The sequence below is a fragment of the Phascolarctos cinereus genome, unplaced genomic scaffold (genome assembly GCF_003287225.1).
Source record: "Phascolarctos cinereus isolate Bilbo 61053 unplaced genomic scaffold, phaCin_HiC Scaffold_4;HRSCAF=312, whole genome shotgun sequence".
Lineage (NCBI taxonomy): Eukaryota > Metazoa > Chordata > Mammalia > Diprotodontia > Phascolarctidae > Phascolarctos > Phascolarctos cinereus.
The window spans coordinates 86101962-86129710 of NW_027555847.1; the positions used below are offsets into that span (position 1 = coordinate 86101962).

At 42.4% G+C, this 27749-nt stretch overlaps 1 protein-coding gene and 1 pseudogene across 1 annotated transcript in view; both read left to right on the forward strand.

Annotated features, from left to right (window-relative positions):
- Positions 1 to 546: 546 nt before the first annotated feature.
- RASSF1 (Ras association domain family member 1) overlaps positions 547 to 27749 on the forward strand; it is a 36831-nt gene continuing 9628 nt past the window's right edge. The window contains exons 1-2 of the mRNA XM_020999295.2: positions 547 to 1346; positions 9632 to 9738. Of these exons, the coding sequence (XP_020854954.1) occupies positions 1016 to 1346; positions 9632 to 9738 (438 nt within the window). The 5' untranslated portion in view covers positions 547 to 1015. The remainder of the gene's footprint in view (positions 1347 to 9631; positions 9739 to 27749) is intronic.
- On the forward strand, positions 18273 to 27627 carry LOC144457013 (N-alpha-acetyltransferase 10 pseudogene; annotated as a pseudogene).

The window sequence follows — 27749 nt, forward strand, 5'->3', positions numbered from 1 at the left end:
TGGGGCCTCCAAGAGAAAGGGAAGGAGGGGAAAAGCAACAGAAGTCGCGGCAGGCAGGACGCTGCTCTGGGAGACAGGGTCAGCTGGGCTTTTGCTCATAGGGGCCTCCCTCTGCACCCCCTTTCAGGCTAAGGACAGCATGGAGCACTGCCCCATTTGGCACTCGTGCTTCTAAGGTCCAACTTCCTTCCCCTTGTTGGGGGAGGAGAGACGCCGCAAACGTTCTCAGCCCATTGCCCCCTCCCTCTTTCCTTTCCCTGTAGAGGATAAGGTGGACCCCTGTGGCTCCTTCATCCCAACTTGCACATTTCTGGTCTGGTTTGCTCGGATCCCCTTCCCTCCAGTTGTTCCCTCCCTGAGCTCGTTTCCCGCCCCGAGTCAAAGGCTGAGTTCTGCCAGCCCCCTCCCTGACTCTAGTTTCCATTGCGTGGCTTTGGCTCCGGAGATCTTAGCAAACCGAGGCAGGGCCCCTGGGTTGGGGCGGGGCCGGTTGTCAAACACTGCCCGAGCCTTCGAAGTGGGGGCCGGGGACGGGGGTGCGGGGGAGCGTACTCCAGCCTCCGAAGCCGCTAGGAATTGGAAGGGCCGGCTCCGCCCTTATCGTGCTCCTGCTGCTGCTCTGAGTCCACTGGGACCCATAGACGGGAGGAGGAGGAGGAGGCGGCAAAAACCTCTGCTATCCATCCCAGGAGGGGGCAGAGCCAAGGCGAGGGAACCCCTGGCAGCGAGAGGGTCCGAGAGCCAGGGTGCTGAGCGGTCCACTGAGTCCGAGAGGCAAAGATCAAGATGGACAGAGAACTAAAAAAAAAGGCAGAGAGAGGCTGAACTTAGACTGGGGGGAGGGGGGAGAATGGGGGGATGGGACGGAAGTGGAGAACGAAGCAGTAACTGTCCCAGCTAAAGAGCACTGAGAGAAGTGACCAAAACAGGCAGGACTACTCCCTGCCCGGCCAGAAAGGGGCTTCGCTGCTCCTTGCCCAGCCACAGCGGAGTCCCGGGACTCCTGGAGAGTGTGATGTCTGCAGAGCCGGAGCTGATCGAGCTGCGGAACTTGGTCCGGTCCCCCGACGGCCTACGGGGGCAGGAGATTGGCCGGAGCTCGGGCCCTCGGAGTCCGGGCCGGCTGGAGCGCGCCAATGCGCTGCGCATCGCCCCGGGCCGCGGCCCAGACGTGCTGCTCCGCGGCCGTCAAGTCCGTCTGCTGGGCGGCCACAGCGATCCCCGACTCACGGCCGGACCGGGCCGGGGCCACTGCTTCCGCCCGTCAGGGCCTGGTACCCACACTTGGTGCGACCTCTGTGGGGACTTTATCTGGGGCGTCATTCGCAAAGGCCTGCAATGTGTCCGTGAGTACTGGGGTCTCTAAATACGAGGGTGGGGTGGGTGGGGAGCCTGCACTCTAGACCCGCCGAGGCTCAAAGTGCTCAAGTGTGACCACGTGGGAGCTGCTATGAGCTGTGCCTTTGGGAATAAGTGTCCTGCCTGTCGGGTGCACGGCTTCGGGAGTGTGGATAAGGGCGAGAACATCTTAGTTCTTAAGGGAATGGGATCCGGGATTTTCTATGCACCTGTAACTAGGTGTACGTTGCCTTGAACGCTGGCGTTAGCCAGGTTAGTTACAGTACTCAAGCAGCAGTGAGTGTGCCTAAGGTGGGGGGTTGGGGAGCACCCGCGGGCTGTCAGGAAAGGGTCCTTGGTGCAAATCACAGCCTCAGACCCACATTTGTAATAGGTTTTCCCTCTCCACATTCTTTCACTGTGACCATGGGGGAGGTGATGACCTCGTGGCCAGCAGCTACACACCAGACCCTATCACCATCCCAAGACCCATTAGTAAATTGTTTTAAGACTTCAGCAGCACAAGCCCCTGCTCCCCAGCCACAACGCTGCGGAAGGGGGAAGCAACAGCTTCAGCGTTCGGTCAGATTTGACCTGCTATGGCTGAAGTTTGCCTTTGGCCAATCCCAGAAGAAGGTCTTAGCTGCTAAACCTTAGCAGTGTTGCATTGCATTACATTGCAGGGCAAATATTTAACCTACTTACTGGACAAACCGTCCAAAAGCACTTTGAGCGATATTTGCATAGAAACTACAAATGTGCTAATTTCCAAGGATTCTTATCTACAAATTAGTACCGGCCTGGCCTGACGTGTCTCTTCTCTCACATTGCCCCACCCCTGCTCCAGGCTCGGGTTTGGCCACTCCCGAAGCTTCATTTTGCTTTCTTTTGTCTTGTCTGCCTCCTCCTCAGTAAGGTATTACTGGATTGGGGTACTGGTGCCCTCCACCCAAATGCCTCATTGTGTATGGAAGAGACCGGAGGTTTCTCCAGGTTTGGCCAGTGCAGTACAAGTCCTGGCCCATTCTACCAACCAGGAAAGGCTTTGAATGCAGTCTTGGTGATGTCAGTCCTTGGAGGACCAGTCTAATGAAGGATAGTGAACATCTTCACAGAAAAACAAGACCACTAAGTGGTTTGTTTTTGGATTGGGCAGGGGTTTTTGGTTTTTGTTTGTTTATTTTTTGCTTCAGTGACCCATAGAAAATGGCTGGGGGTCCTGTGGAACTCCCTTCCAGAAACTGCTCAATGACACAGAAGATCTGTGGGGAAGGGACAGAAGGTGCTAGAAATCACACAGTTCTTGGACAGTCAACCAACATAAATTTAACTATTGATATTTTAAGCTCCATCTTTGCCCAGTGACACAAGCTGACACATTATTGGAGAACGGGATGTTAATACTCTAGCTATTGATAAAATAAGAGGGCATTAAATCTAAGTGTAGCCAGGGTTCACAGCTTCTTCTCGGAGAAGCAAATGATGGGAGTTGATTTCCTGTGCAGAGGCAACAAGAAACATCATTTAATGTAACATTTGAATCATCTTATCTTCACAGTGCTCAGACTGTGCAAAAACAAACAAAACACCATATAATCATTTGACATTCAGCCAACCTTCAATTCATTGAGCACCTACTGTGTGTCCTGCGATGTGACCAGTGCTAGGGATGCAAAGAATAAAAAACCCTTCCCCACAAAAAGCATAAGTTATATGGGGAAGGGGGGGGAGGATGTGACATGCCCATAAATAAATAAAAATACACATAAAGCAAATACAAATTAATTTGAGGAGTGCGGACTGCAGCTGGGTGAACTAATGGATAAGAAGGCTAGATTTGGAGTCAGGAAGACCCACATTTCAATCCTGCCTCAGACACTCAGCCACGTGTTGTTCAGTCGTTTTCATTCTTGTCCAACTCTTTTTTGGGGTTTTCTTGGCAAAGATACTGGAGTGGTTTGCCATTTCCTTCTCCAGCTCATTTTGCAGATGAGGAAACTGAGACAAACAGGATTAAGTGACTTGCCCAAGGTCATACAGCTAGTAAGCATCGGAGGGCAGATTTGAACTCAGGAAGATGAATCTTCCTGACTTCAGGCCTGGCACTCCATGCACTATGGCAGCACCTCGCTGTCATTCACGTAACTCCTCAGGGCCTCTGCTTCCTCACCTATAAAATGAGGGATTTGGAGTCAATGGCCCCAAAGGTCCCTTCCAGCCCTAACTCTATGCTCTCTTGAACCAGGGGACCAGCGTAGGCCTCCCGTAAAAGCTCACATGAGCTGGTAGAAGTGAGGGAGGCGGGCATTCCAGGCAAAGCGGAACGGACAGCCTGTGCAGAGGCTGAGATAGGAGAGAGGCAATGGTGTTACAGCCAGGATTGGAATCCGATGCTAGGTGGGGAAGATTTTAAATGCCAACAGCAGTTCACGTTTTATCCTGGAGGCAGTAAGGAGCCCCCTTATAGCTTCTGGGTGAGATGAGTGGCATCACCAGACTCGTTCATGAGGCCTCTCAATTTGGCTGCTGTGTAGACAGTGAATTAGAGAGAGGAGGGAGATGTTAGGCAGAGATACCAAGCAGGACATCGAAGTAATTCAGGTTGAGAGTTGATGAGATCAAGGTCTCAGGAGTAATGAAGGTCATATGTCCAAATTTCTTATACAAGAAAAAGAATAGAGAAATGATAGAACTTGACAGCCAAGTCATACAAAGTAAGTGAACACACATCTTAACACTTGGTGACTTTGTTATGAAAGTAAAGAGAATGAGTCATGTTAGAAAATACGGTTCTGAATCAAGAAATGAATGTGGAGAAAAATGTGTGTACTACTCAGAAGCCTCACTCTGCACATCATGAATAATTTCTTTGAAGAGAGTTAGAAGGTGCTAGGCAGAGTAAACACCAAAGATATAATAACGAGAGAGAGAGAGAGAGAGAGAGAGAGAAGAGAGAGAGAGAGAGAGAGAGAGAAAATAAAAGACTATCTTACCAAACAGGAAATGACTGGTTGTTGCAAACTAGTGGTACCAAAATCTGCTGTCAGTGTATGTGTGGACAGAGTGTCAAATACCTAGCACACGCACATACAAAAAAAAAGTAAATGGCAGAATAGAAAGTAAAAATGAAAAAAGTCTGGACAATTAGAGTAGTCTCAATCCAACATGTTTAAACAACCTGTTGATCCTGAAAAATAAGAATTGGACAAAAGTAAAGACATTGACAATCACCATTCCTTAATGAAATCTAACTGATGTAAAATGAGGCCAGAAATTGCTCCCAGCACACTTAATTTATTTGCAAGTGTAGAGCAATACTTGTTTAGGGTCCAAGTTCATTTGTTTAACTTAGAGAAGGGAGACAAAGACTTTGAGTAATTACTCCCAAAATAGTGGAAAGCAGTTGAGAAAATCAATCTGTAAAGAGATTAGGACAAGATCCAATTATTACATATTGTTATCTCCTCAGTAGAATGTAAACTTCTTGAGAACTGGAACTATTTCATTCTTTCTCTGTAAACACTACTCTCTCTCTTCAACTAAGAAGACTTGAATTTAGTTGGCAGTCATGATCAGAACCCAACTGTGAGATCAGCTGTGTTCCTCTGGGGGAGGGGGGAAAGAAAGAGAAAGCTTTTAGAAATACTATATGGGAGGAGTCGATTGCAGTAGGTCCAGCCGAGGGTTGATGAGGCCTGGAGTTCAAGGACTAACACTGTAACACAGGAATCCTAATGAAATACACTCCCCACCTCCAGATGCAAAGGTGTGATGAATTCACAGCAAAGATTGAAACTTTGTGGACATGGCCAGTGTGGAAATTTGTTTTACTTGTCTATACATGTTTGTAATAACTTTTGTTTTTCTTGCTTTCTCATTGTGGGGTTGGGGAAGAAAAGAATGCTGACTTGAAAATACACTGAAATTCAATTTAAAAAGAAAGTGTAGTTAATTTTAAAAACTAATATTTTTTTTTAAAAAATGATGAGTGGAGAAAATGAAAAATGCTAGAGAGGACATAATTTGAAATGCATTTGGGATTGTTTTTTCAAAATATCTCAGAGAAGGAAGATTCCAAAAGGATCAAAAAGATTAAATGATTTTCCCCCCCTCCACTCTCCCATCCCCAAAAAGGCATCAGCAACTATTAAGCAATATGCTTACTTTCTTGTTCTTATACTATTTTTGTTAAAGTGGTCTATACTCAGATTGCCAGTTCGATAAAGACACCATGAAAAGGGGACAGTCAGGCTTTTGTTGGTGATTTTCTACAGATTATAGTTGTATGGGCTTTATGGCCGTACAATTGGATTGAGAGGCTTATCAAATGTGTAAGTTCCCACAGTCTCTGTGTTGGTGGGGGGGTTTTTTGTTTGTTTTTTGTTTTTGTCTTTTTTTTTAACACACCTTAAAAGGGACTGGTGAAAGAAGGTGTCTCCTGGAGTGGGTGTGAGAGATGGGACTGTGGCATCAATACTGCTCAGTTTCCCACTGAAACTTCATTATGAAGTGTTGATGCATACTCACCTGAGATGTTTGCCAGTGCTGTTACCAACTGCTGTTGCAGATGTTCTGTATGGGGTCTAAACAAAAGATTATCTGTTTATGTATAGGTTCTCTAAATTTGTCCATTTGCCCATGATAAAAACTATTTTCCTAAAAAAGCCTCCTCAAGGGGTCAGCTAGGTGATACAGTGGAGAGAGCTCCAGCCCTGAAGTCAGGAGGACTTGAGTTCAAATCTGGCCTCAGACATATAACACTTATTAGCTGTGTGACCCTGAGCAAGTCGCTTAACCCCATTGCCTAGCCAAAAAAAAAAAAAGCCTCCTCAAGAGGCAGCTAGGTGGCGCAGTGGATAGAGCTCTGGCCTTGGAGTCAGGAAGACTTAAGTTCAAATCCAGCCGCAGACATTTAACTAGCTGTATGATCCTGGGCAAATCACTTACCCCCAATTGTCTCACCAAAAAGCTAAAAAGATTTAAAAAATTAAAAAATAAAAAAGCATCCTCAGTGAGATCTACAGTAACATGAAAGAGATCTCGCTAACTGTTGGTACTATGGAAACACAAAGTATTTGGACAAACACATTATCCAGACTATGACATTAGCTGCAATCATTTATTAAGCACCTACTGTATGCCAGATGCTATGCTAGGTGCTGGAGATACAAAGACAAAAATGAAACTGTCCCTGGCTTCGAGATTATGTTCTATTATCTCACCATCATCTTTTTGTGACTGACATTCATATAGCACATAGGCTCCCAAAGTGGGCAATGCCCTCTGGAGGGTGCTGAAATGAACCAGGGCAGGGTGGTAGTAGCCTCAGGTGCAATTGGGGGCATTGAATAAAGACAAGGGGGCAGTGGAAGCATAAGGAAAGAAGAGAAGAAAACTTTGAAGAACAGTTTGTACATGTTTTATCTGTTGTGTAACAGAGTTAAAGTCATAGTGATTACATTATTTCCAAATAAACACACAAAATGAAAGTTATAACCAATCAGTGGTCAAGTCTATTGACAGGTCTTAACAAGCAAGTGTTGGCAGGCAAGCCTGTTGTGCATTGTCAGGAAGTACAACATGCATGGGTGGGAATATGTGCATGTAATGACTTGTTTACAATATGATACTATACAGTTACATGATGCAATATTGCGTCATCAAAATTTTGATGCAGGAAAAAACCACAAATTTACAATACACTAAATTTAAGGTGTGTCTTTTTAAAAAATGTTTTATGTTTTTGAAATTATGCAAATTTTTTTAAAAAATCATTAATGGGTTAAAGAAAGTAGATTTCCAGGGGGGCACTGAGTAATTTTTTTAAAGGGGACCAAATAAGTTTGGTAATCTCTGATATAGCATCTTAAAGCCTACACAACTCTTTCTATGTATGATCAAATTCGATTTTTATAACAGCCTTAGGAGGTAGGTTACTATAGCTATTATTATTCTCGTTGTACAGATGTGGAAACGTAGACACAGGTTATGTGACAGAAGTACCCATGGTCATGCAGCCTTGAGAGGCAGAGTTGGAATTTGAACTCAGATCTTCTTGACTCCAAGTCCAACACTCTATGTGGCAACCATTCTCCAACTTTTTGGCCTAAGGACCTCTTTACCTTCTCAAAAATTATTGAGCCCCACCCCCTTGCCAAGAGTTTTGTTATGTGGATTATATCTATTGCCATTTACCATATTAAGCATTTAAATGGCTTTGTATTATTATGAAAGTATTTTTGACCTCATAGACTCCCTGAAAAAGTCTCAGGCACTCCGAGAGGTCCGCAGACCACATGCGTGCTGCCTCCATGACGTCTCCAGGTGCCTTTGACTGGCAGGAAGCATTTCAAGTAAGTCTGTCTGTCTCTCTAGTTAGATCTTGGACAGATACTGCTGGTGTGCTTGCTGCTGGCAGATGCTGAAGTCAAAATGAGGCAGGAGTATTCATTCAGTTGGATCACATTTGGAAAATGTTGCAGCAAGACATCTTTTGAACCACCAGTAGTTTCCTGATGATGACTGAATCTCGAAACACTATAATCTCTAAAGAATCATACTGAGCAGTGAATTATTAGCAGTGCCTTGGGTGTGAGAAGTGGCCGTTTGGACACAAGAGGAGATGGGTTAGTTGAGGGGCAGCTAGGTGGTGCAGTGGATAGAGCACCGGCTCTGAAGTCAGGAGGACCTGAGTTCAAATGTGGCCTCAGACCAAACACTTGACACTTACTAGCTGTGTGACCCTGGGCAAGTCACTTAACCCCAATTGCCAAAGAGAGAGAGAGAGAGAGAGAGAGAGAGAGAGAGAGAGAGAGAGAGAGAGAGAGAGAGAGAGATGGGTTAGTTGAGAAACAAGAATGTGGAATAATAGTGGGACAGTCCAAATGGTATAATGAGATACTAATAGATACCCAATATATACTAATAGATACCGTTGAGATACCCTGAGATAGAAATAGATCCAGAGGAATGTTTCCAGTCCATTGAGTAGATCCTCCTATCTAATTTGGGGATTAGGGGGAGACCAGAATCACAAGGATAGATGAACCTTTACCAGTGGAGAAATTTATACACAATGGCAAAATCAATGTCAAACTATGTGACTCTGTTTGTCCCCACAAAATATACCAGACGGTATTAGCCTATATATCATTGTGTGTGCAACAGTATATCACATATAAATGTATCAGCATGTGGCAACAGTATGAGGATGTACATATGTGTAATGTAATGGTTTTGTTTCAGTCCTTTCAGTCATGCCCAACTCTTCCTAACCCCATTTAGGGTTAAGATAACTGGAGTGGTTTGCCATTTCCTTCTCCAGCTCATTTTACACATGAGGAAACTGAGGCAAACAGGGTTAAGTGACTTGCCCAGGGTCAAACAGCTAGTAAATGTCTGAGGCCAGATTTGAGCTCAGGAAGGTAAATCTTCCTGACTCAAGGCCAGGCTCTCTATCCATTGTGCCACCTACCTGTGTAATATGTCCATGCAAAATGTGACCGTATAATAATGATGTGCAAATTTATCAGTTTTCTGTGAAGTTTAAAGTTTTAATGTATCAGTGGGGTTTCGTCAGTTTCGTCTGTGAAGAAAGAATAAGTATGGTTGAGGACTCTATCAGTAAGCCACAGATCTGTGTATGAAGGCAACAGTGTAACAGACATGTAGCTTATGTACTGTGTAACTGGGTGGTTTGTGAATGTGTCAGGGTACCTATTTATCAGATTTTATCAGCACAAATGTATCAATATATTTCTGAGAGAGTTTGTGACTAAGCATCTGTAGGGTATGAATGTGTATTGCTCCGCTGAACATCTTCCTCAGCTTGTGCGTGTATCTTTGTGTGTGTAAGTGTATCAGTAGCCTTTGCCTATCTTTGATGTGGTCAAGTTTCACCATGGCCTGTGAATGTATTAATGCACAGCTGAATCCACAGAATGTCTTTCTTTCTCTGCCTCAGTTAAAGCATAACCGGGTTGGGAGAGTACAGAAGTCCAGGGGGGAAGGGCAGAAGGAGAGGAAGCATCTGTTACATTTGAGCAACTGGAAGGTAGAGACTTTGATCCCCACAAGATGAGGACATTGGTCCTCAGTACCTTGATGGCCCATTTTAGGCAGTTCCTTTCAATTCAGCCTTCTGGGAGGATGTGTTCTCCCCAACAAGTCCACCAGGGGGACCTGGAGAGCCATGAGAATTTCTGGCTGCCAGGACTGGGACAATGGGTTTTGGGAGATGGAAAAGGAATGGGGCCTATCCCTTTGACTCACTATCTTTCCCTCCTTTCCCCAGACTGCAAGTTTACTTGCCATTACCGATGCCGAGCCCTGATCCGCTTAGACTGTTGTGGTCCCCGTGATTTGAGCTTGGAACCTGCCTTGGAAAGAGACACCAATGTGGTATGGCAATCCTGGGGTCTGTAGCATTTGGGTGGTAGGACTGCTGGGATGACTAAGTTGGGAAGGTTGAAGGGCTGTGGGAAATGACTTCCTCTTGGGAGTCGATAGAAAAAGCAATGGATTTACTATTGGAAGACTAGAGTTTGAATTCCAGCTTTGCCATGTTCTGCCTGTACAACTTAGGGGAAAATCCCTTAAACTTTCAAGCCTCATGTGCCTCCTTTCTAAATGAAGGGATTGGAGTAGAATAGTTAGATGATGGGTAGAACTCTCTTCGAGTTCTAAAGTCTATGATCCTTATGAAATGGAGACCTGGAAATGGGACTTTCTTGAAGTCATGCAAGCCAAAGGCAGAACCAGGACAAGAACTGAGTTCTGCTGGCTCCCAGTCTAATATCCTCTCTCCTGAGAAGCTGGTCTTGGAAATGCAGTCTAAAACACTCAAGGAAGGGCAGTTAGCCTGGGCATGAACATGCATGTGCCTCCGTCCCAATCCATTCGTCCAGGTGACCCCAGAACCGAGGCACTTAAGTCACTACACTGACCAGGCCGTAGTCCAGCCTTTGCTTGAAGTAGGCCCTCTATCTTCTGGGTAGTACATTACATTGTGGGACTGATACTCCTTTTTTAGCAAGCTTTTCCTCATTTAAAGCCTAAATCCATATTTCTTCAGCATCTATTTATCGGTCCTCATTCTGCCCTTTGGAGCCAAGCAGATTAAGTACAATCCTTTTCCCAGACAAAAGCCCTTCATATACCAGAAGACAGCTTTTGCATAGCCCTGAAGTCTTCTGTTCTCCAGACTAAACACGTCCATTTCTTTCAACTGTTCCTTCTATGATCTTGAGGCTTTTTCCCAATGTGGTCACCCATCTCTCTAACTTATTAATATCCTTCCTCAAACATTGTGCCCAGAACTGAATGTAGCGCGTCAGATATGATCTTGCCAGGGTCACGTAGAGAGAGACCGTCACCTCTAGCCCTAGACAGGCTTCCCCTCTTAATGTAGACTATCAAATTTTTTTATATTGATGCATTTTATTTTGATACCACATTCATTTACAAATATACACCTCCTTTCCTCCCAAACCCATCAAAACCTCCCCAGTGACAAACATTTAAAAAGAAAGAACAGCTCAGGAAAAACCACCAACATGCTGTGTCCAGTAGCATATTCCACATTTGCTCATCTCTTCTTCATAACCAAGTTTACCTGGCATTCAGTTTGATTTTATTGTTATCTCCATTTACATAGTTGTGTGGTTTTTACTTTCCGTATTCGTTCATGTAAGTCTCTACATGATTCTCAGAATTCTTGATATTGATTGTTTTGTATAGTACAGTAATATTCCTTTGCATGCATGCCACCTACTATGTTTCTAATTAATGATAATAATTGATGTGGCACCTACTATGTTTCCAATTAATATCAGCTCTTTTGACTGCTATGTTACACTGGTGTCCAATAGGCTTGCAGTCTACTAAAATTCCCATACCATTTTCACAAGAAATGCAATATTGCAATGTTTCCTTCATCTTGTACTTGTGAAATTGATTTTTTAAATTAAGTTGTGATACTTATATTTAGTTGTATTATATTTAATTTAGTCAGACCAGCATTTTAACTTTTTGAGATCTTGCTGGATGCTACCATATCATATTTTAGCTTCTTTTCGTCTACATATTTGATAAAAAGCGTTCATCTTGCCTTTATCCAAATCATTAATAGAAATGTTAAAAATGGCATTTCATCAAGGACAGATTCCTGAGTCACTCCATTGGAGGGCCTCTTTATAAGATGACATTGAACAGTGATGTAATGACCACTCTTTGGGTTTGGCCATTCACCCAATTCTAGATGTCTTGTACCATTGTCTAATTCACCTCATTCCATCTTTCCTCCAGAGTAACATGAGAGATTTAGTCAAATGTAAACTGCATCTACAGCATTACCTTGCCTAGTCTAATAATGTTGTTTAAAAAAGAATGTGACACTGGCCTGGCATGACCTGTTTTTGACTAAGCCATGCTGGCTCCTTGTGATTGTGACTGCCTTTTCTAGATGTTTTTTTTTACCATGAATGATATCAAGCTCCTTGGCCAGTGGTTTGCAGATTCCACTCTCTGCTCTTTTGAAAACCTGGACAGCATTTGCCTCTTTTCAATCATTCCGTGTCCTTCCTGTTCTCCATACTCTGGCAATGATTACTAACCTGGTGGCTCAGCAGCCACGTTGAAAAGTTTTTTAAATCAATTTTTACTGATATCTTTTTTCCACCAAAATTCCCTCCACTATCCTCCATATCCATTTTCCCAGAGACGCATCCCATGTAACAAATAATCTTTTTAAAGAAAAAAAAAAGGAGGAAAAAATCAGCAAAATGGATTGCTTTAACCAAAAAAAGTCTGAAAATATGTGTGATGTACCACAGCTGTAGGCTTCCAGCCTGTAGAAAAGAGCAAGTGAAAACATCTTCTCATATCTTTTCTTTCTTTGGAGCCATGCTTGGTCTTTGTAATTTTCCCTTTTGATAGTTTTATAGTTTGATTTTTTTGTTCATTTGCATTATTGTAATCATTATATATTATTTTCTGGCTCTGCTTACTTAACCCTGCAACAGTTCATGCTTCTCTGTATTCCTCATATTCATAATTTCTTTCAGCATAGTAATATTCCATTATATTCATGTGCCACAATATGTTTAGCCATTCCCAAATAGATGGACATCTACTTCATTTCCAACTCTTTGCTATCACAGAAACCACTGCTATAAATCTTTTTGTGTATATGGGGATGTTCTTATTATTAATGACCTCCTTATAAAGCACTTAGCACAATGGCTGGCACATAGTAGGTGCTTAATAAGTGTTTGTTTCCTTCCTTTCTTCTTCCTTGGTGTATAATTCTAGTAATGGAATCCCTCAGTCAGAGGGTAGGAACATGTTAGGCACTTTCTTTGCATAAAACCAAGTTTCTTTCCAAAACGGTCCTGCTGATTCACAGGTCCGCCAACAGTGCACCAGTGTGCCTGTCTTCCCACAACCTCTCAACCATATGTTATTCCTCTCTTTCGTCATCTTTACCAATTTGCAGTCAGTGAGGTAAAACTTCAGGACTGTTTTGATTTGTATTTCTCTAATTATTATTGGTGGCTTGGAGAATTCTTTCATACAGTTGTTAAAAGTTTGCAATTCTTTTGAGAATTGTTTGTTCATGTAATCTGACCACTTATCTCTTGGAGAATGGCTTTTGGTCATACATTCATACATAAACACATATATATGTTAGTTGTTGTTTCCCTATAGCCAGCCTCCCTATTTATCCTAGTGCATTGAAAATTTTTGAATAGGGAGTGACATGAGACCTGCACCTTAGGGAAATTACCTTGGAAGCTATGCGAAGGAATGATTAGGGAAAGGGGTGGCTAAAAGCAGGGAGACACAGTAGGGGGGCATTACAGTAGTGCATAGAAGAGGTGATATGAGGGGAGTGGCATGTATCTGGAGTGAAGGGGATAGTTGGGAGAGATGTTATTGGGGTAGAATCAGCAAATGATTGGATATAGGGATGGAAGGAAAGGAATGAGTCTAAGATTGACTCCAGTGTTGCAAACCTGCATTACTGGACATGTGGTGGTTCTGTCAACAGAACTTTTTAGAATAAGGGTAGGTTAGGTTAATGAGTTTTGTTGTGCATGTTTAATGAGGGCTGACTATGGGTCAACTAGGTGGAGATCCAGGAGACATTTGGTGACACAGGATTGAAGAGAGGGATTATAACTGGACACTCAGATTTGGGACTTATTTATTTAGAGCTGGTTCCTGGCCACATCAAGACAGATGAGATCAACAGAAGAGAAAACAGAGAAAGAGGGGTTGGGAACCTGAAGAAAACCCATGCTTAATGCATGGGTGCTGGACAATGAGCCAGTGAGCCAGGGGGTGGTCACACAGGAAGAAACAAAACAGAAAACAGCCATTTCACAGAAGCCAGGAGAGGGGAGAGTATCCCTGAACATGAGGTGATCAACAGCATCAAAGCTGCCAGAGAAGATGAGGAGGATGAAGACTGAGAAAAAGCCATCCAGTGAAGCAGTTGAAATTATTGATGTTCCTGGAGGAAACAGTTCATTGGAGTGGAGAGACTGAAAATCAGACTGCAAAAGGAACTGAAGAAGTGGAGTCAAGAAATATAGATGACAGAGCCATAACTAGTAGAGAGCCACAGGGGCTCTGCCTTAGGGCACCAACATTGCTCAGAAGCTGGCGTGTGCTTCAGTCTTTTGGCCCTGAAGTGGCTGGTAAGCATTGAATTTCTTTCCTGGGCCAGTTATGGCCGACTCAGTGGCATGGGGCTAACAGAGGGCTAAAAGAGGCCAGGGCTTCTTTAGGGAGAAGGTGTACCCTACCTTCATCTCAGCACCTCTTGCCCAACACCCCATTCTGAGGGTTATATCATCACATCCCTCTCCAAGCCAACTTTCCCCAATGGCATTAGAGTAATTGTACCTGTTTGGGGTAGACCACCCTAGTTTCAAATAGTCGAGTTCTCCAGCACAGGGTTCAGAATGTTCTAGGTCTTTTTCTCTTCTACCTCTCACCCCCACACTCAGCTGAATCTGCTCCAGGTACTAGAATTTCCAGTTACAGGATTTTGTTAGAGGTAGATAACTTTATTTTATTGATGCTTTTAAAAACATATATACCAATGGTGGCAAAGAACTGAAAACTGTGGGGATGCCCATCAGTTGGGAAATGGCTAAACGGGTTGTGGTATATGGTTGTGATGGAATGTCACAGTGCTATGGAAAATGATGAGCTCTTTGATTTTAGAAATACATAGAAAGACTTGTATGAAATAATGAAGAGCTGAATGAGCAGAACCAATTAAACCTCGGATAGAGTAACATCAATAGAGCTTTAAGAACAACTTTGAACAAATAAGTAATTTTAAGTGTTATAAATACTCAAACCAACTACAAAGGACCTATGAAGGAAGGTGCTTTCTGCCTCCAGAGAGAGAACTGACAAATAAAAGTATGGTAATATGTGTTTATGTCTAATGGTAGCCATCTCTAGGGCAGGGTGGGGGAGGGAAGGAAAAATGAAAAGTGCAAAGCAGAAGACAAAAGAAAGATAGCATAGAAAGTGACTTTAAAAATAATGTGTATTAGTTATGTCATTTTTCAAAATAAAATAAACTGTGAAATATAACTTCATGGTTTTTTAGTGAATCCTCTTTTGATGTTGTACTGTATACGTGAAAATGTTCTTTTTTGTCTTTATATATTTAAGTTCAAAATGAACTGTATATATGTATGTATATATAAACCACTGTCACTTCCCAGTAACAGCCCCCTCCCCAAGCCTCTCTCTCTCTTTTTTTTTTTTTGCTAGGCAGTGGGGTTAAGTGACTTGCCCAGGGTCACACAGCTGGTAAGTGTTACGTGTGTGAGGTCAGATTTGAACTCAGGTCCTCCTGAATCTAGGCCCAGTGCTGTATCCACTGTGCCACCTAGCTGCCCCTACCCAAGCCTCTCTTTCAAGAGGGGCAAAGTTAAATAATACAAACCAATACAAGTGCATTTGATTGCACAGGTAATGATTCACACCCATAGGTTATGTCTTCTCTACTGCGAAGATGATCTAATGATTTGGTAGACTGTAAGTTTCTTTGGTAAGGGAGGAGAGAACAAGCATTATTAAGTGCCTATCATGTTCCATGCTGTCTGCTAAGCACTTTATAAATATTATCTCATTTGATCCTCATAACAACCCTGGACAGTAGGTGCTATTACTATCCCCATTTTATATTTGAGGAAACTGAGGTATATAGAGGTTAAGTGACTTGCCCAAGTTCATACAGCTAGTAAGTGTTTGAGGCTACGTTTGAACTTAGGTCTTCTTCACTCAAGGCCCAGTGATTTATCACATAGCTGCCTCTTTTTTTTTCTTTTTCATTTTGTATCCCTAATTCTTAGTCCAGTACCTATGCGTTGGTTCATACAAATCCTCCCGTGTTTCTCTGAATTCCCTGTATTTCGTCATTTCTTTCTGCACAATAACATTCCATTATATTCATATACCACAGCTTTTTCAACTATCCCCATTTGATGGACACCCGATTTGTTTCCAGTTCTTTGCTACCACAAAAAGTGCTGCTTGAAATATTTGGATATGTGTTTAACTTCTATATTCATCTTCAACTTTCTTGGGCATATATTTAGTAATGGGAATGCTAAGTCAAAAGTTATGGACAATGTAGTCCACTTTTCTTGTATAATTCAAAACAAATTTTTTTAAATTTTACTGATTTTTTTTTATTTTTAAACCATCTTCTGAATATATCCATCCTCCCTCCCATACCTAAAGAACAATCAAACAGAGGGATAAAAACAATTCCACAAAACTAACCAATATATCAACCAATCCTGAAAATATATAAAAATATTCTGTATACACACTTCTGCAAAGTCCCACACCTCTGCAAAGTTCCCCACCTCTGAAAAGAAGGGAGGTAGATATGTTTTTCATCTCTTCTTTGGGTCCAAGCTTTGTCAGTATAATTGAATAGCATGCAAGAGTGTTTTGGGGTTTTTTGATTTTTTTGGTTTTGTTTTGTTTTGTTTTTTGCAATTTACATTGTTGTAGTTTTGTTTATTGTTTTCCTGATTTTGTCTACTTCATTTTGCATCTATTCATATAAATCGTTCCATACTTCTCTGTAGTCTTCAGTAATATTTCACTACATTCACATGTGAGGATTTGTTTAAAAATTGATGGGCATCTGCTTTTTTTTCCAGTTCTTTGTTACTACCAAAAAAAAATTGCTACTATAAGTATTTTAGTGTATACTGGGGCTTTCTTTTTGTCTTTGGGGTGTATTTCTTTAGGGTATATGCCTAGCAATAGTATCTCTGGGTCAAAGGGAATGGACCTTGTAGTCACCTGATTAGCATAATTCCAAATTAACTTTCCAGAATGGTTAGGCTGCCTCACAGCTCCCCTAATGGTGCATCAGTATACCTGTCTTCACACAATCTATCCAATACTGACTATTCCTGTTTTTTGTCACCTTTAACTTGCTGAGTATAAAGTGAAACCTCAGAATGGCTTTGATTTGCATTTCTTTTATTAATACATTGGAACAGTCTTTCATGATTTTAGTAGTTTCTGATTCTTTTGAGAACTGTTTATTCCCATCCTTTGACCGCCTATCCACTGGGAAATGGCTCTTGTTCTTTTAAGTTCTCTACATATTTTGGATTTCAGATCCTTATCAGAGATATCTGATGCAGTTTTGTGTCTTGATACTTAAAGCTTCCCTTCTTATCCTAGATGCATTGATTTGATTGGTGCCAAAACTTTCAATTTCATACAGTTTTGTCATTTTGTCATTTGTGATCATCTCTATCCCATGTTTTCTAAAGAACTCTCCCCCTGCTCTTAGCTCTGAAAGATATATTTGATTGGGTTCCATTCTTTTCTTTCTATTTTTGTGGCATGACTTTTACTATTCGTGTTTCATGTTCATTTTTTAGTTTATGGTGGGGTACAATGTAAGTTACTGGTCTGAACGTAATTTGGGTCAGACTGCTCAAGTATGGAGCTCTTCTCCCAAATAATTTATGTTACTGAGTTATTGAGTACTGTGTTAAATTGTTTCTGATTCTTCTTTATTTTGTTAGTTTTATTGCTTTACTTTTCTATTTTTATCCATTACCAACTCTTTTCTGACACAATAGAACTGTTTTTTTTTTGGGGGGGGGGTTGTTTGTTTGTTTTTTTGGCTAGGCAACGGGGTTAAGTGATTTGCCCAGGGTCACACAGCTAGTGAGTGTTATGTGTCCGAGGTCAGATTTGAACTCAGGTCCTCCTGAATCTAGGGCCGGAGCTATCTCCACTGTGCCACCTAGCTGCCCCCAGAACTGTTTTCTAATACAAGAGAAGCACTATTGTTCCTTCATTCCTGCATTTTGTTATTTCCCTTGAGATCTAGATCTTTTGTTCTTCTAAATGAATTTTGTTCATTTTTTTATCATGTGTTATTCTGTATATTTTTAGCTCTATAAAGTATCCCCTTGAAGTCTAAATGATAAAGCCTTAATTTTGTAAATTAATTTAGGTAGTATAATTTTTATTACATTGGCATGGTCCAGCCATTAACACTGAATAACACTCCAATTATTTATTTAAGTTATTCTTTATTTACTTGGGGAGTGTTTTGTAATTGTTATCTATATAACTCTTAATTGTGCCTTGGTAGATTGACTCCTAGATATCTTGTGTATTTTGTCGTTATTTAAACAAGACTTCCCTTTCTATTATGTCCTTCTTGATTTTGTTATTGCTATACACAAATGCTGATGATTTCTACTTTATTTTGTATCCTGTGATTGTTTCAATTTGTTTGTTGAGAGAGAGGGTCCTAGCCAGGAAGGAGTTGACTCTTCCCTATTACGGACTTATAAAGGATATGGGTCCATATCTTTTATTCAAAGAGAGGATTTCCATGTCTCTTCTGTGATTCTTCCATGAGGGTAAGAATCACCCCCATGGCCTTCTCTATTCCTGTCCCCACCCTAACCTATCTCTCTCTTTCCCCCACTAAATCACACATACCATAGGCTGGTGGTCTCTTGGCTTCTCCAAAGAGAGATCACAGTCCAAGGGTTTACACTGGTCTCTCTTTCTTTACTTCACCCTCTTCTCATCTAGTGGACCTGATGAATATGCAACATTAACCAGCTGCACCTTCTAGAAAACTGTCAGATGGAATACTGTTTCTATCATGGCCATATCATGGGCTCAGTTCTCTTATGTTTCTGAGAATGAGAATGGGAAACTCATGGACTGTATCTTGGCCAAGATGGAGAAAGACCCAGATGATATCTGCTAGAAACAGATCACATTTCTGGCTACATAATGTTCCCAGTGCTTGCTTTATCTACCACAGGAGCTCATGGACTAGGCCCCAAGGGCTGTGCATGATCAAGGACTTCAATGCACAATACATCTATCTGAGCATCAGGAAAAGTAACTGTACAGCTTTTACATGTGTATTCCAGTGCCCTCCAGATCAGTGAAGCAGAGCCCACACACCATGCAAACGATAACAATATATATCCTACAAAGTAGAATCTGGCCAAGATGGCAGAAGAGCTGAGAAAGCATCTGGAGGTGAAAGAGAAAGTCCGACACTTGGTGGTAACCTCTGTGGAGAACAAGATGGATCCAAAAGTCATCCACATGGGGAGTGCTGCCATCGGAAGAAGGGATAAGGGCTCATTGCCAAGGACAGCAGTAGTAACAGCAAGGGCCTCAGCGAGGTCAGCAGAACCACAGAGAACAATGACATCAAGGGTAGCTCAGAAGCCTCCAATTCAATGTCCTTAAGTCCCAAGTCTGAGATTCTGCTGTCCTTAAGCCACCCAGATGGCTGTCTCTCTCTTATCCTTGTCCACAGATCAGTCCTTCCATCTGAACCATTTGGGGCCCTGAAGGTTGCATTAAAAAACAACAACAACAATGAAAACTTGCTGATTCTCTGGGGTTATCTAGGTAAAATCACTGTCATTATCAAATAAGGATACTTTTGTCTTCTCTTTGCCTATGTTAATGCCCTTATTTTCTCTCTCATCTTATTCCTATAGTAGCATTTCTAGAACAAGAATGGGGAAATGGGGGCACCTTTGCTTTTACTGCATTATTCAGACTTGATATCCAGAATGCTCAGATCACTTCATGTCTCCACCAATATTCCCTCCAGCATTGACAGTTCTTATCTTTTGTCATTTTTGCTGATTTGCCTGATATGAAATGAAACCTTCTGCGTTGTTTGGATTTGGATCTCTCTTAATATTTATGATTTGGAGCATGTTTTCATTAGCTTGTTTACAGTTTGTAAGTCTTTTTAAAGCTAGTTTCTTTTCCACTGGAGAATGGCAGTAGGTCAGAGGTCCTTAACCTAGGCTTTGTGAACTTTAAAAAAAATTATCTTCATAACTATATTTCAGTATAGGTTTCCTTTGTAATCTTGTGTGTTTTATTTTATGCCTTTAAAAACATTATTCTGAGAAGGGATCCGAAGGTTTCACCAAAGAGGCCCATGATGCAAAAAAAAATGTTAAGAACCTCTACTGTCAGGGTTAAGTATTTTTCTCAGTTGCCTATACATCTTGGGCATTCTATTTTTAACCGTATTTAATGCAAAGATGTTTTCCCCACATGGCAGCTTCTGATTTTAGATAAATTGATTTTGTTTATGCAAAAGCTTTTACATTTTCTCTAATTTAAGTGAGCACTTCTAGTTAAGATGGCAACATGAAGAGTTCTATAATTTTAATGGCCTTTTATGTCTTTTGTAATACCTTTTATCCCTTGTTTGGTGATCAACTTCCCCCATTCCAAAACACAGATTTTAAAGCCATTTCTGTCTGTTCTCCTCTAGTTTTTTTATGGTGTGACCTTTAAATTCAGGTCCTCTCCATTTAGAAGTCATTGTGGTATATAAGATGCTGGTCTAAGCCTCTTTTCTACCAAACTGCTTTCCAGTTTTCCTAGCAGTTATCGTTTAATAAGGATTCTTCCCTACCCTCCCAATAGATGGCTGTTCTTGGGTGTGTATGTAGATGACTTTTTTTTCCCCCTAGGCTGTTTAGCTATGAAAGGGAGAAGAACTAGAGAACCATAGCTTGAAGAGACTTAAGGGTCAAGTGAAAGTTTTTCAAGGATAGAGGAGCCCAGGGCATATTTGTAGGCAACAGGAAACTATTGACAAGGAAAGATCAAAGATGATAGAAAGGAAATTGAAGAGGGAAGCTTTTGAAGAGTCGTTGGCATTGGCATGGAGAAGGACCCACTTTCTGTACAAAAGAGGAGAGAAAGGGGATGACATAGAAAGAGGTTTGAGGTTTGGAGGGAACAACAGTGAGACAGGCACTGAACTTCAAGAAGGAAGGGAAATGACCTATGGGCCTGTAGGTGAATCAGAAAGCACCTAGTCATAATACACTTCAAAGGTAGAGATATGCTGAATGATGATAGAAAGGAGGGGATTTGTAGGGGAGATGAGGAACAAGAAGTATGTTGGTTCTTCTCCTGCTCCAGTGGGTTGGTACTTGAGAAGAAGCATCCAGTACTAGAGATCATAACAAAGGAGTCAGGTTTCACTGAATACAAAAATATGGAAAGAAGAAAGAGGTCTAGGATGAATGAAAGAAAAAGTATTTTTTAATGATATCAGTCTTTCTTTATTGCTTTTGTACAAGACCCAAAAAGAAACATGGGTCACATACACAACCTTTAAGCAAAATCTAGAAATATCAACCAATGGCATGATCTTTGCAGCAAAAGCCAGCAATCAAACTTCATTTCCCTTAATAAAATTCAAGCAGCCATCACTGGAATCAGAGGCAGTGATTTTCTTTTTTTTCTTTCTTTCCTTTGTCTTTTCCTTTCTTAATTAGCTGGACTGGACACCCATCATGATGGTAGAGATAGGTCTTTGGCTTCTACCAAAACTTTGAAAAAGTATTTATTAAGCATTTATTCTGTGTGGAGCTCTGTGTTAAAGCAAGACAGTCCCTAGTCTCAAAAAGTTTACATACTAATTGGCGGGGGTGGGGGGGGACATAAAATGAGGTTTCAGTTGCAAGATCGATAGAAAGTCCCCATAGTTTCCAGGGTTCAGCAGCATAGCAGATGGCAAGGTATCTTCTTTAATGATATTTCTACTGCTAAAATGATATCCATTTCTGACGTTGAGCCATTTGACAGTGCCAAGGACTTTAGCAGTGAAAACTTTCTTTTCAAGGTCCTCAGTACCTGAAGCATCTACGGAGAAAGTTACCAAGCAGCATCTACCTAAGAGTTGCTTCCATCGATAGTGGCTGTGGGGGTTGGGCTGGAACCAGTGGACTAGGAGGCTTGGATATTCCCTGCCTATCAGTAGTACTTGGTCAGTAATTTGGTATTGCTAGTGGCAAGGATAGCTGGCTTCTTTTTACAGGGACTTCTCCCTTTAATGATGGATCCAGGAGCCAGTGGTCAGGGTTCTTGGGCTCGGGGTCTTGGGATATCTCCATCATGGGCTGAGGGAAGGTAGTGGTCAAGGTGGGGTCAGTAATTTTACTCACCTGGCCTCTACTGCCTCTTGTCTCTTCCCCCAGAGTGTCTTGCTGCTTCAGCTAGGCCAGCTTGCCCTCCTCCAAGTCTCAGTTGGTCAGCTAGGATGATGGAAAGTTTAACGATAGAAAGGGGTCCTGGAGGGCACAATGGAAGGGTAGGGCTGAGCAAAATAAAGCCTATGGAGGTAGTACTGATGGGGATGAAAATGAAAGTTTCAGGAGTGGTAACAAGGGAAGGGGCTTTCACTTTGGCTGATGAAGTGCTAGGGATTAGGGAAGGGAAAGATGGGCCTTTGCCAACCATAGCAAGGGATGAATCCAAGTTGGCTGAGGCTTGTAACCCACTCCTCCATCTTGTGATGACATAAAATCACCTTTAGTTTGTTCTCTTTCCAAACATGAGGAAGAAGAAAGTACAGCCAGTAGACCAATCTAGTCAAGTGTCTGTTGATCCTGTCCCAGATCCAGAATAAACTTGAAGCTGGCACCATAACCTCCCCCAAAATGTCAGAGGATAAAACACACCTAGATGAAGGCTCACACATGGAGCAGATACTTGGCTACATGTGTGGAGCATCACAGCATCAGAGACAACCGTGCCTCTGTGAGGCTCAGATCTCTCTAGCACACATTTTCCTTCTCACTGGTCGTCATCCCATTGAGATTCATAGAGAGTTGATTTAGGGCAGGGTCAAGGTTAACCAAGGCCCTACACTTTAATGAAGTCAGTTTCTGGGAGTTCTGTATTAAAGTGGGTGCTTGATGTGCCCAGAGTCTGTAGCCAACAGTGTTTATGTACTGACGAATAGACTTGGAACAGCTACTATGGAGCTGCTTTCTTCAAGGCACTTGATGGAACTTGAAGTTTGGACTTCAAACTACAAATGCACAAAATGTACCTAGCTTTCCCAGCCTTCATCAGCATGCATAGTTTCTGCATTTTAGTCTAGAAGCTCCCTAATTGATTAGTTGTTAAAGGATGTAAACAGTTTTCAAAAGAATTGCAAACCATAATAATGATCTCATAAAAACATGCTCCAAATAACTTAGAGTAGGGGAAATGTAACTCAAAATAACTCCATGCAAATTGACAAAAAGGGGCAAAAGATGGGAAGAGTCCATGTTGAAGGGACTAGGGGAAGATAGGCATACCCCATCACCTATTGGTGAAGCTATAACGTGGCTCAACCATTCTAGATAACAATTTGGAATGAATGAAAAGTGATGAAACTGTCCATACTCTTTGAACTCAAGAATCCTACTACTGCCTATATACCCCAAGAAAGTAAAAGGAACATAGGTGAATATGTATCCAAATATTCATAGCATAATTCTTTATTCAAAGAACCAGAAAGAAATTAGGCACTCATTAATTGTGGAATGGCTGAAAAAACTGTGGAGTACATACTGATAACTATGAGGGATTCAGAGAAACATGGGAAGATTTCTATGGACTGATACAGAGTAGGACAAAATATACAACAGCAACAGTGTAAATGAAAAGATCACCAAAAAAAAGCTGAACTCCGAGTGATTGAAAAACCAGTGACAATCCTGGAGAATAAGTAATAAAACATACCTCCCCACCTCCTGCCTGGCAGGAGATTAACTAGGACAGCATAACATATGCATTTTCACATGCTTATATTTCACATGTGGTCCCTGTTTCTGATTTTCTTCATCACAAGGGAGGATTCAGTCCAAAGGGGACATTGAAGTGACTCTGATGCCAAGATGAAAGGCATCAGCAAAACATGTTTTTAATACCCAAAGGCAAAAATAAAAAATAACATCTTGGGGACTATATTATTTTCCCCCAGATAACCCTTGGACCCTGTGCCCTTCCCCAACTTGGAATCCAAAGGCTTCTTCCTGTCTTAGCATAACCCCCAAAGAATTCACTCACTTGTCATAGAGACAGTGGAATTTACTAACAGGAAATAAAGAAAGGAAAAATGGAATGATATTAACATCTGAAGTAGCTTGCATAGGCTGCTTGCTGCCATCTCAGGGAGAGTCCAAATTTTCTTTGCTTCCAGAAGCTTTTCTTTCTTGTCCCAAAAGGAACAGATGCATCTAAGAGCCATTTGTAGAAGAACACTCTTGAACATTTTTCAATCTCTGAGGACAAAGAGAAGTCAGGTTGACCTGTGGACACACACCTTCTCTTGGATCGGCCACTGGCGATCACTGACTGCGGTTGGCCAGGCAGCCAAGTGAAACCTGCTTCTTGATACCCCCCGCCCTCTCAGCTGCCCAAGTGGCTAGCTTCTTTCTCCATGTCTCGGAGTCAGTGGATATTTATAAAGCGCTTGCTGGGCTCCTGGAACCATTTCACAGACACCCTGAGAGCTCAACAGAGTCAGCCACAAAGCCTTTCAGTTGAACCATCAACAGTTTCATCATCCTTTTCAGAGTTCCCACAGCCACTTGACAAGCAGGACCTGTGACAGCTGCCCTTTATGGCAACTTCCCTCTGTCCCTATCAGGAGGGCCTTCTGAGATTCCTTGACATCCAAAAAATCCAGAAAATGCAGGCAGGAGAACAGTTGTAGAATAAAGCAGGAAGTTATTTTAGACAGGGATTAAAGCAGCCAGGGCTGTACTTGGATGCTAAAAACCAGTGGATCATAGCAGCTGGAAGGAACCTTAGGGATCATCTAGGTCAGGAGCTAAGAACCTGGTCCATAAATTTGCTTTTAAAAAAGCAACTTTTTTGAAAACTGTATTTCAATATGATGAGTTTCCTTTGTAATTCTATTTTTTTTTATTTTGTGCATTTAAAAACATGATTCTGAGTAAAGGAACCCATATGCTTCACCAGCCTGCCCAAGGGATCAATAAACACAAAAGAGGCTCTGAACTCCTGATGTAGTCCATTTAGAAGGGGAGGAAATCAAAGCCCAGAGAAGTGATTTGCTCAGAGAGACAAAGGTCGAAAGCTGCAGGTACAGGATTCAAAGCCAGTCACCTTGTTCATCTTTTTTTCCCCCCCCAGGTTAATGGGGTGAAGTGACTTGCCCAGGGTCACACAGCTAGTGTCAAGTGTCTGAGGCTGGATTTGAACTCAAGTCCTCCTGACTCCAGGGCCGGTGCTCTATCCACTGTGCTGCCTAGCTACCCCCTTCCTTGTTCATCTTGACTCCATTTCTTACTACTAATGTGACCTATAGCATGTTACTTCTCCACTCAGGCATGTCACTTTTCTACTGTGGCAGCTTCTTCCTCAATAAAATGCAGTTAACGCTAATAATCACAGGACTGTAGGGAGGAAGGCGTCTTGTAAACTTTAAGCCACTATGTAAATAAACTTTTCATTACTCTTATGTACATATAAAGAAAGGAAAGAGAAAAGTAGGGCATTTCATGGTCCAAAGACATAGTCAGGCAGGAAGAATCCCGCACCAAACATCAAGAGACCTGGTTTCTGTGTGTCCTTAGGCAAATCCCTCCCCCATCATTTTCCCTATGTATATAAAAAATGAGGGAGTTAGATAATATGAGCCTCTAAGGTACCTTTCCACTGAAATATGAAGAAATTTCAGGCAGGGAGGGAGCAGGAAGAATCTATTGGAGAAAGAGAGAGATCTTCCTCCTGGGATCAATAGGCTTGTACATTTAAGTATAGTGTATATAGTGAGTATAGTGGGGGAGAAAGAGAAGCAACTGGAATCTTCCTGAAGAGTAAAGAGCAGTTGCAAAATGCTTGTGGAAGTAAAATTCACAGGCTTCAGCAAATGGTTGGTGGTAGAAGGAATAGGAGAGAAAGATGATGTCAGAGGTTTTGATGACTGACAGAATGCCACAGAGTCATTAACAGAAACCACCTCTGAGTCAAATAATCCTTTTAGAGTTGGAAAAGATCTTAAAGATCATTGATTCCAAATCCCTCCATTTACAGAAAAGGAGATCCAGGCCCATCAAAGGAAAATGACTTCTTACCCCTGGCCCTGATGGTAGTAAGTGGAACAAGATTTATGGGGAAGGTCATGAGTTTATTTCTGGACATGTTGGATTTGAAATACCAGCAGGACATTGAGATGAAATTTGAACTATTAAAATGGAACTGAAAATGCAAGCCTAGAATTAAGAAAAGATGGTCTGGCTAGGGATACAGTTCAGGTGTTACGGAACTGCCTTCCACCTGGTGATTCATGGGGAAGAAGTTCTGGAGTCAAAAGCTGGATTCAAATCCTGCCTTTGCTACTACTCTTGTGACTTTCCTGAGTCTCAGTTTATTCATTTGTATAATGGGAGGGGGGAAAGTGTTGGACTAGATGCTCTCTGAGGTTCTTTCCAGTTCTAGATCTATATATGATCTGAGCATTTCCAGACCAGGCCAGGTTACACATTCGTGAGTGGAAGTTAGAAGACAAGATTCATTCATTCTCTTAACAAACATTAAGTACTTCAGTTGGGTACACAGAAAAGAGAAATAAGGCTTTGATCCCTCTCCTTAAGTGGCAGCTAGGTAACACAGGGTATAGAGCACAAGGCCTGGAGAAGACCTGAGTTCAATTCTGGCTTCAGACATTTACTAGCTGTGTGACCGTGGGCAAATCACTTAACTCTCTTTGCCTCAGTTTCCTCATCTGTAAAATGAGCTGGAGAAGGAAATGGCAAACCACTTCAGTTTCTTTGCTAAGAAAACCCCAAATGGAATCACAAAGAGCCAGATACAACTGAACAACAACCCTAATGGGGAAGGAAAAGTCAACAATAATTTATTGAACACCTACAATGTGATAGGCACTGTGCTTACAAAGATTAAAATGAAAATTCCTGCTCTTAAGGAGTGAGCATCCTGATGGGGACAGCAACATGGAGTTGTATACAAGAGATAGGAAGTGGACCTGTGAGATCAATAAAGAACTCCTGGAAGAGGAAAGTAAGCAAGGTGGCACTTTTTCTTAGTTTATAGCCTTAAAGACTTGCCAACCAGTGTGTCTGAGGCAGATCTTCCAGACTGAGGTCAGCTCTCTAGCCACAAAGCCCCAGTCTAAAAGACGGTGTTGGGAGGGAGCATGGGAGAGAGAGATCAGCAAAGGCTTCAAGTAGTAGAAGGCGGCTCTTGAACTGAGCTCTGAAAGTCTAGGACTAAGAGGAGAGAGAGTGGAAGGAAGAGGAAAATATGGTATTTGTGTGGAAGCAGAGATGGATGAAGCTTCCCTCAGTCGTCGTGGAGGGGAAAGAGCCCCCACCCTGAGAGGCAAAAAACCTGGGTCCAAATACTGTCTGACACTTTCTGGCTTAGTGAATCTGAGTCTCAATTCCCTCGTCTCTAAAATGGAGATAAAATGCTTTGTAGATTTTAAAGTTTTATAGAAATGGCAGCTGTTGTTGGTATTAGGTTCGAGGTTATTATCCTCACTCTAAGACCTGACTGGTTGAGTGGCCCGAGGCAAGTCCAGACCCTTCTCTGGGCCTCAGTTTCCCTCACCGTCAGAGGAGGGGGGACGGTAAGTTGGAGGAAGTGATCTCCCGATTGTGATTGGCTATGATTCTGAGAAGCCGTTCCTGGTGGGGGCCTGGGCTAGGAGCCAGCTGGGACGCCCTAGCATTGGAGGACAGAGGCCAAGAGCCATCTGCCTGGAGCGCCCCAGGGTGACTCCATAGCTAATTGCGCGGGTGCAAGCTGGAGCCCAGCCCCTGTCCTAGCCCGCGGGCCTCCACGCGACATGACCGGACCGCAGACAGAGCCAGGCACGCTCCGCCCAGTTCGCGGAGCCGAGCTGAGCTGCCTGGGCGATGAAGTCAGCGGGAGTGGGGCGACCGGTCCGCAGCCACCGGAAAGGGGAGGGAGGGGGCGGGGCCCTCCTGAAGTGGGGACAGGGCGGGGCCCAGATGTGTCCCCCAATCGCGTAAGCTCTGGCCACGGACTTC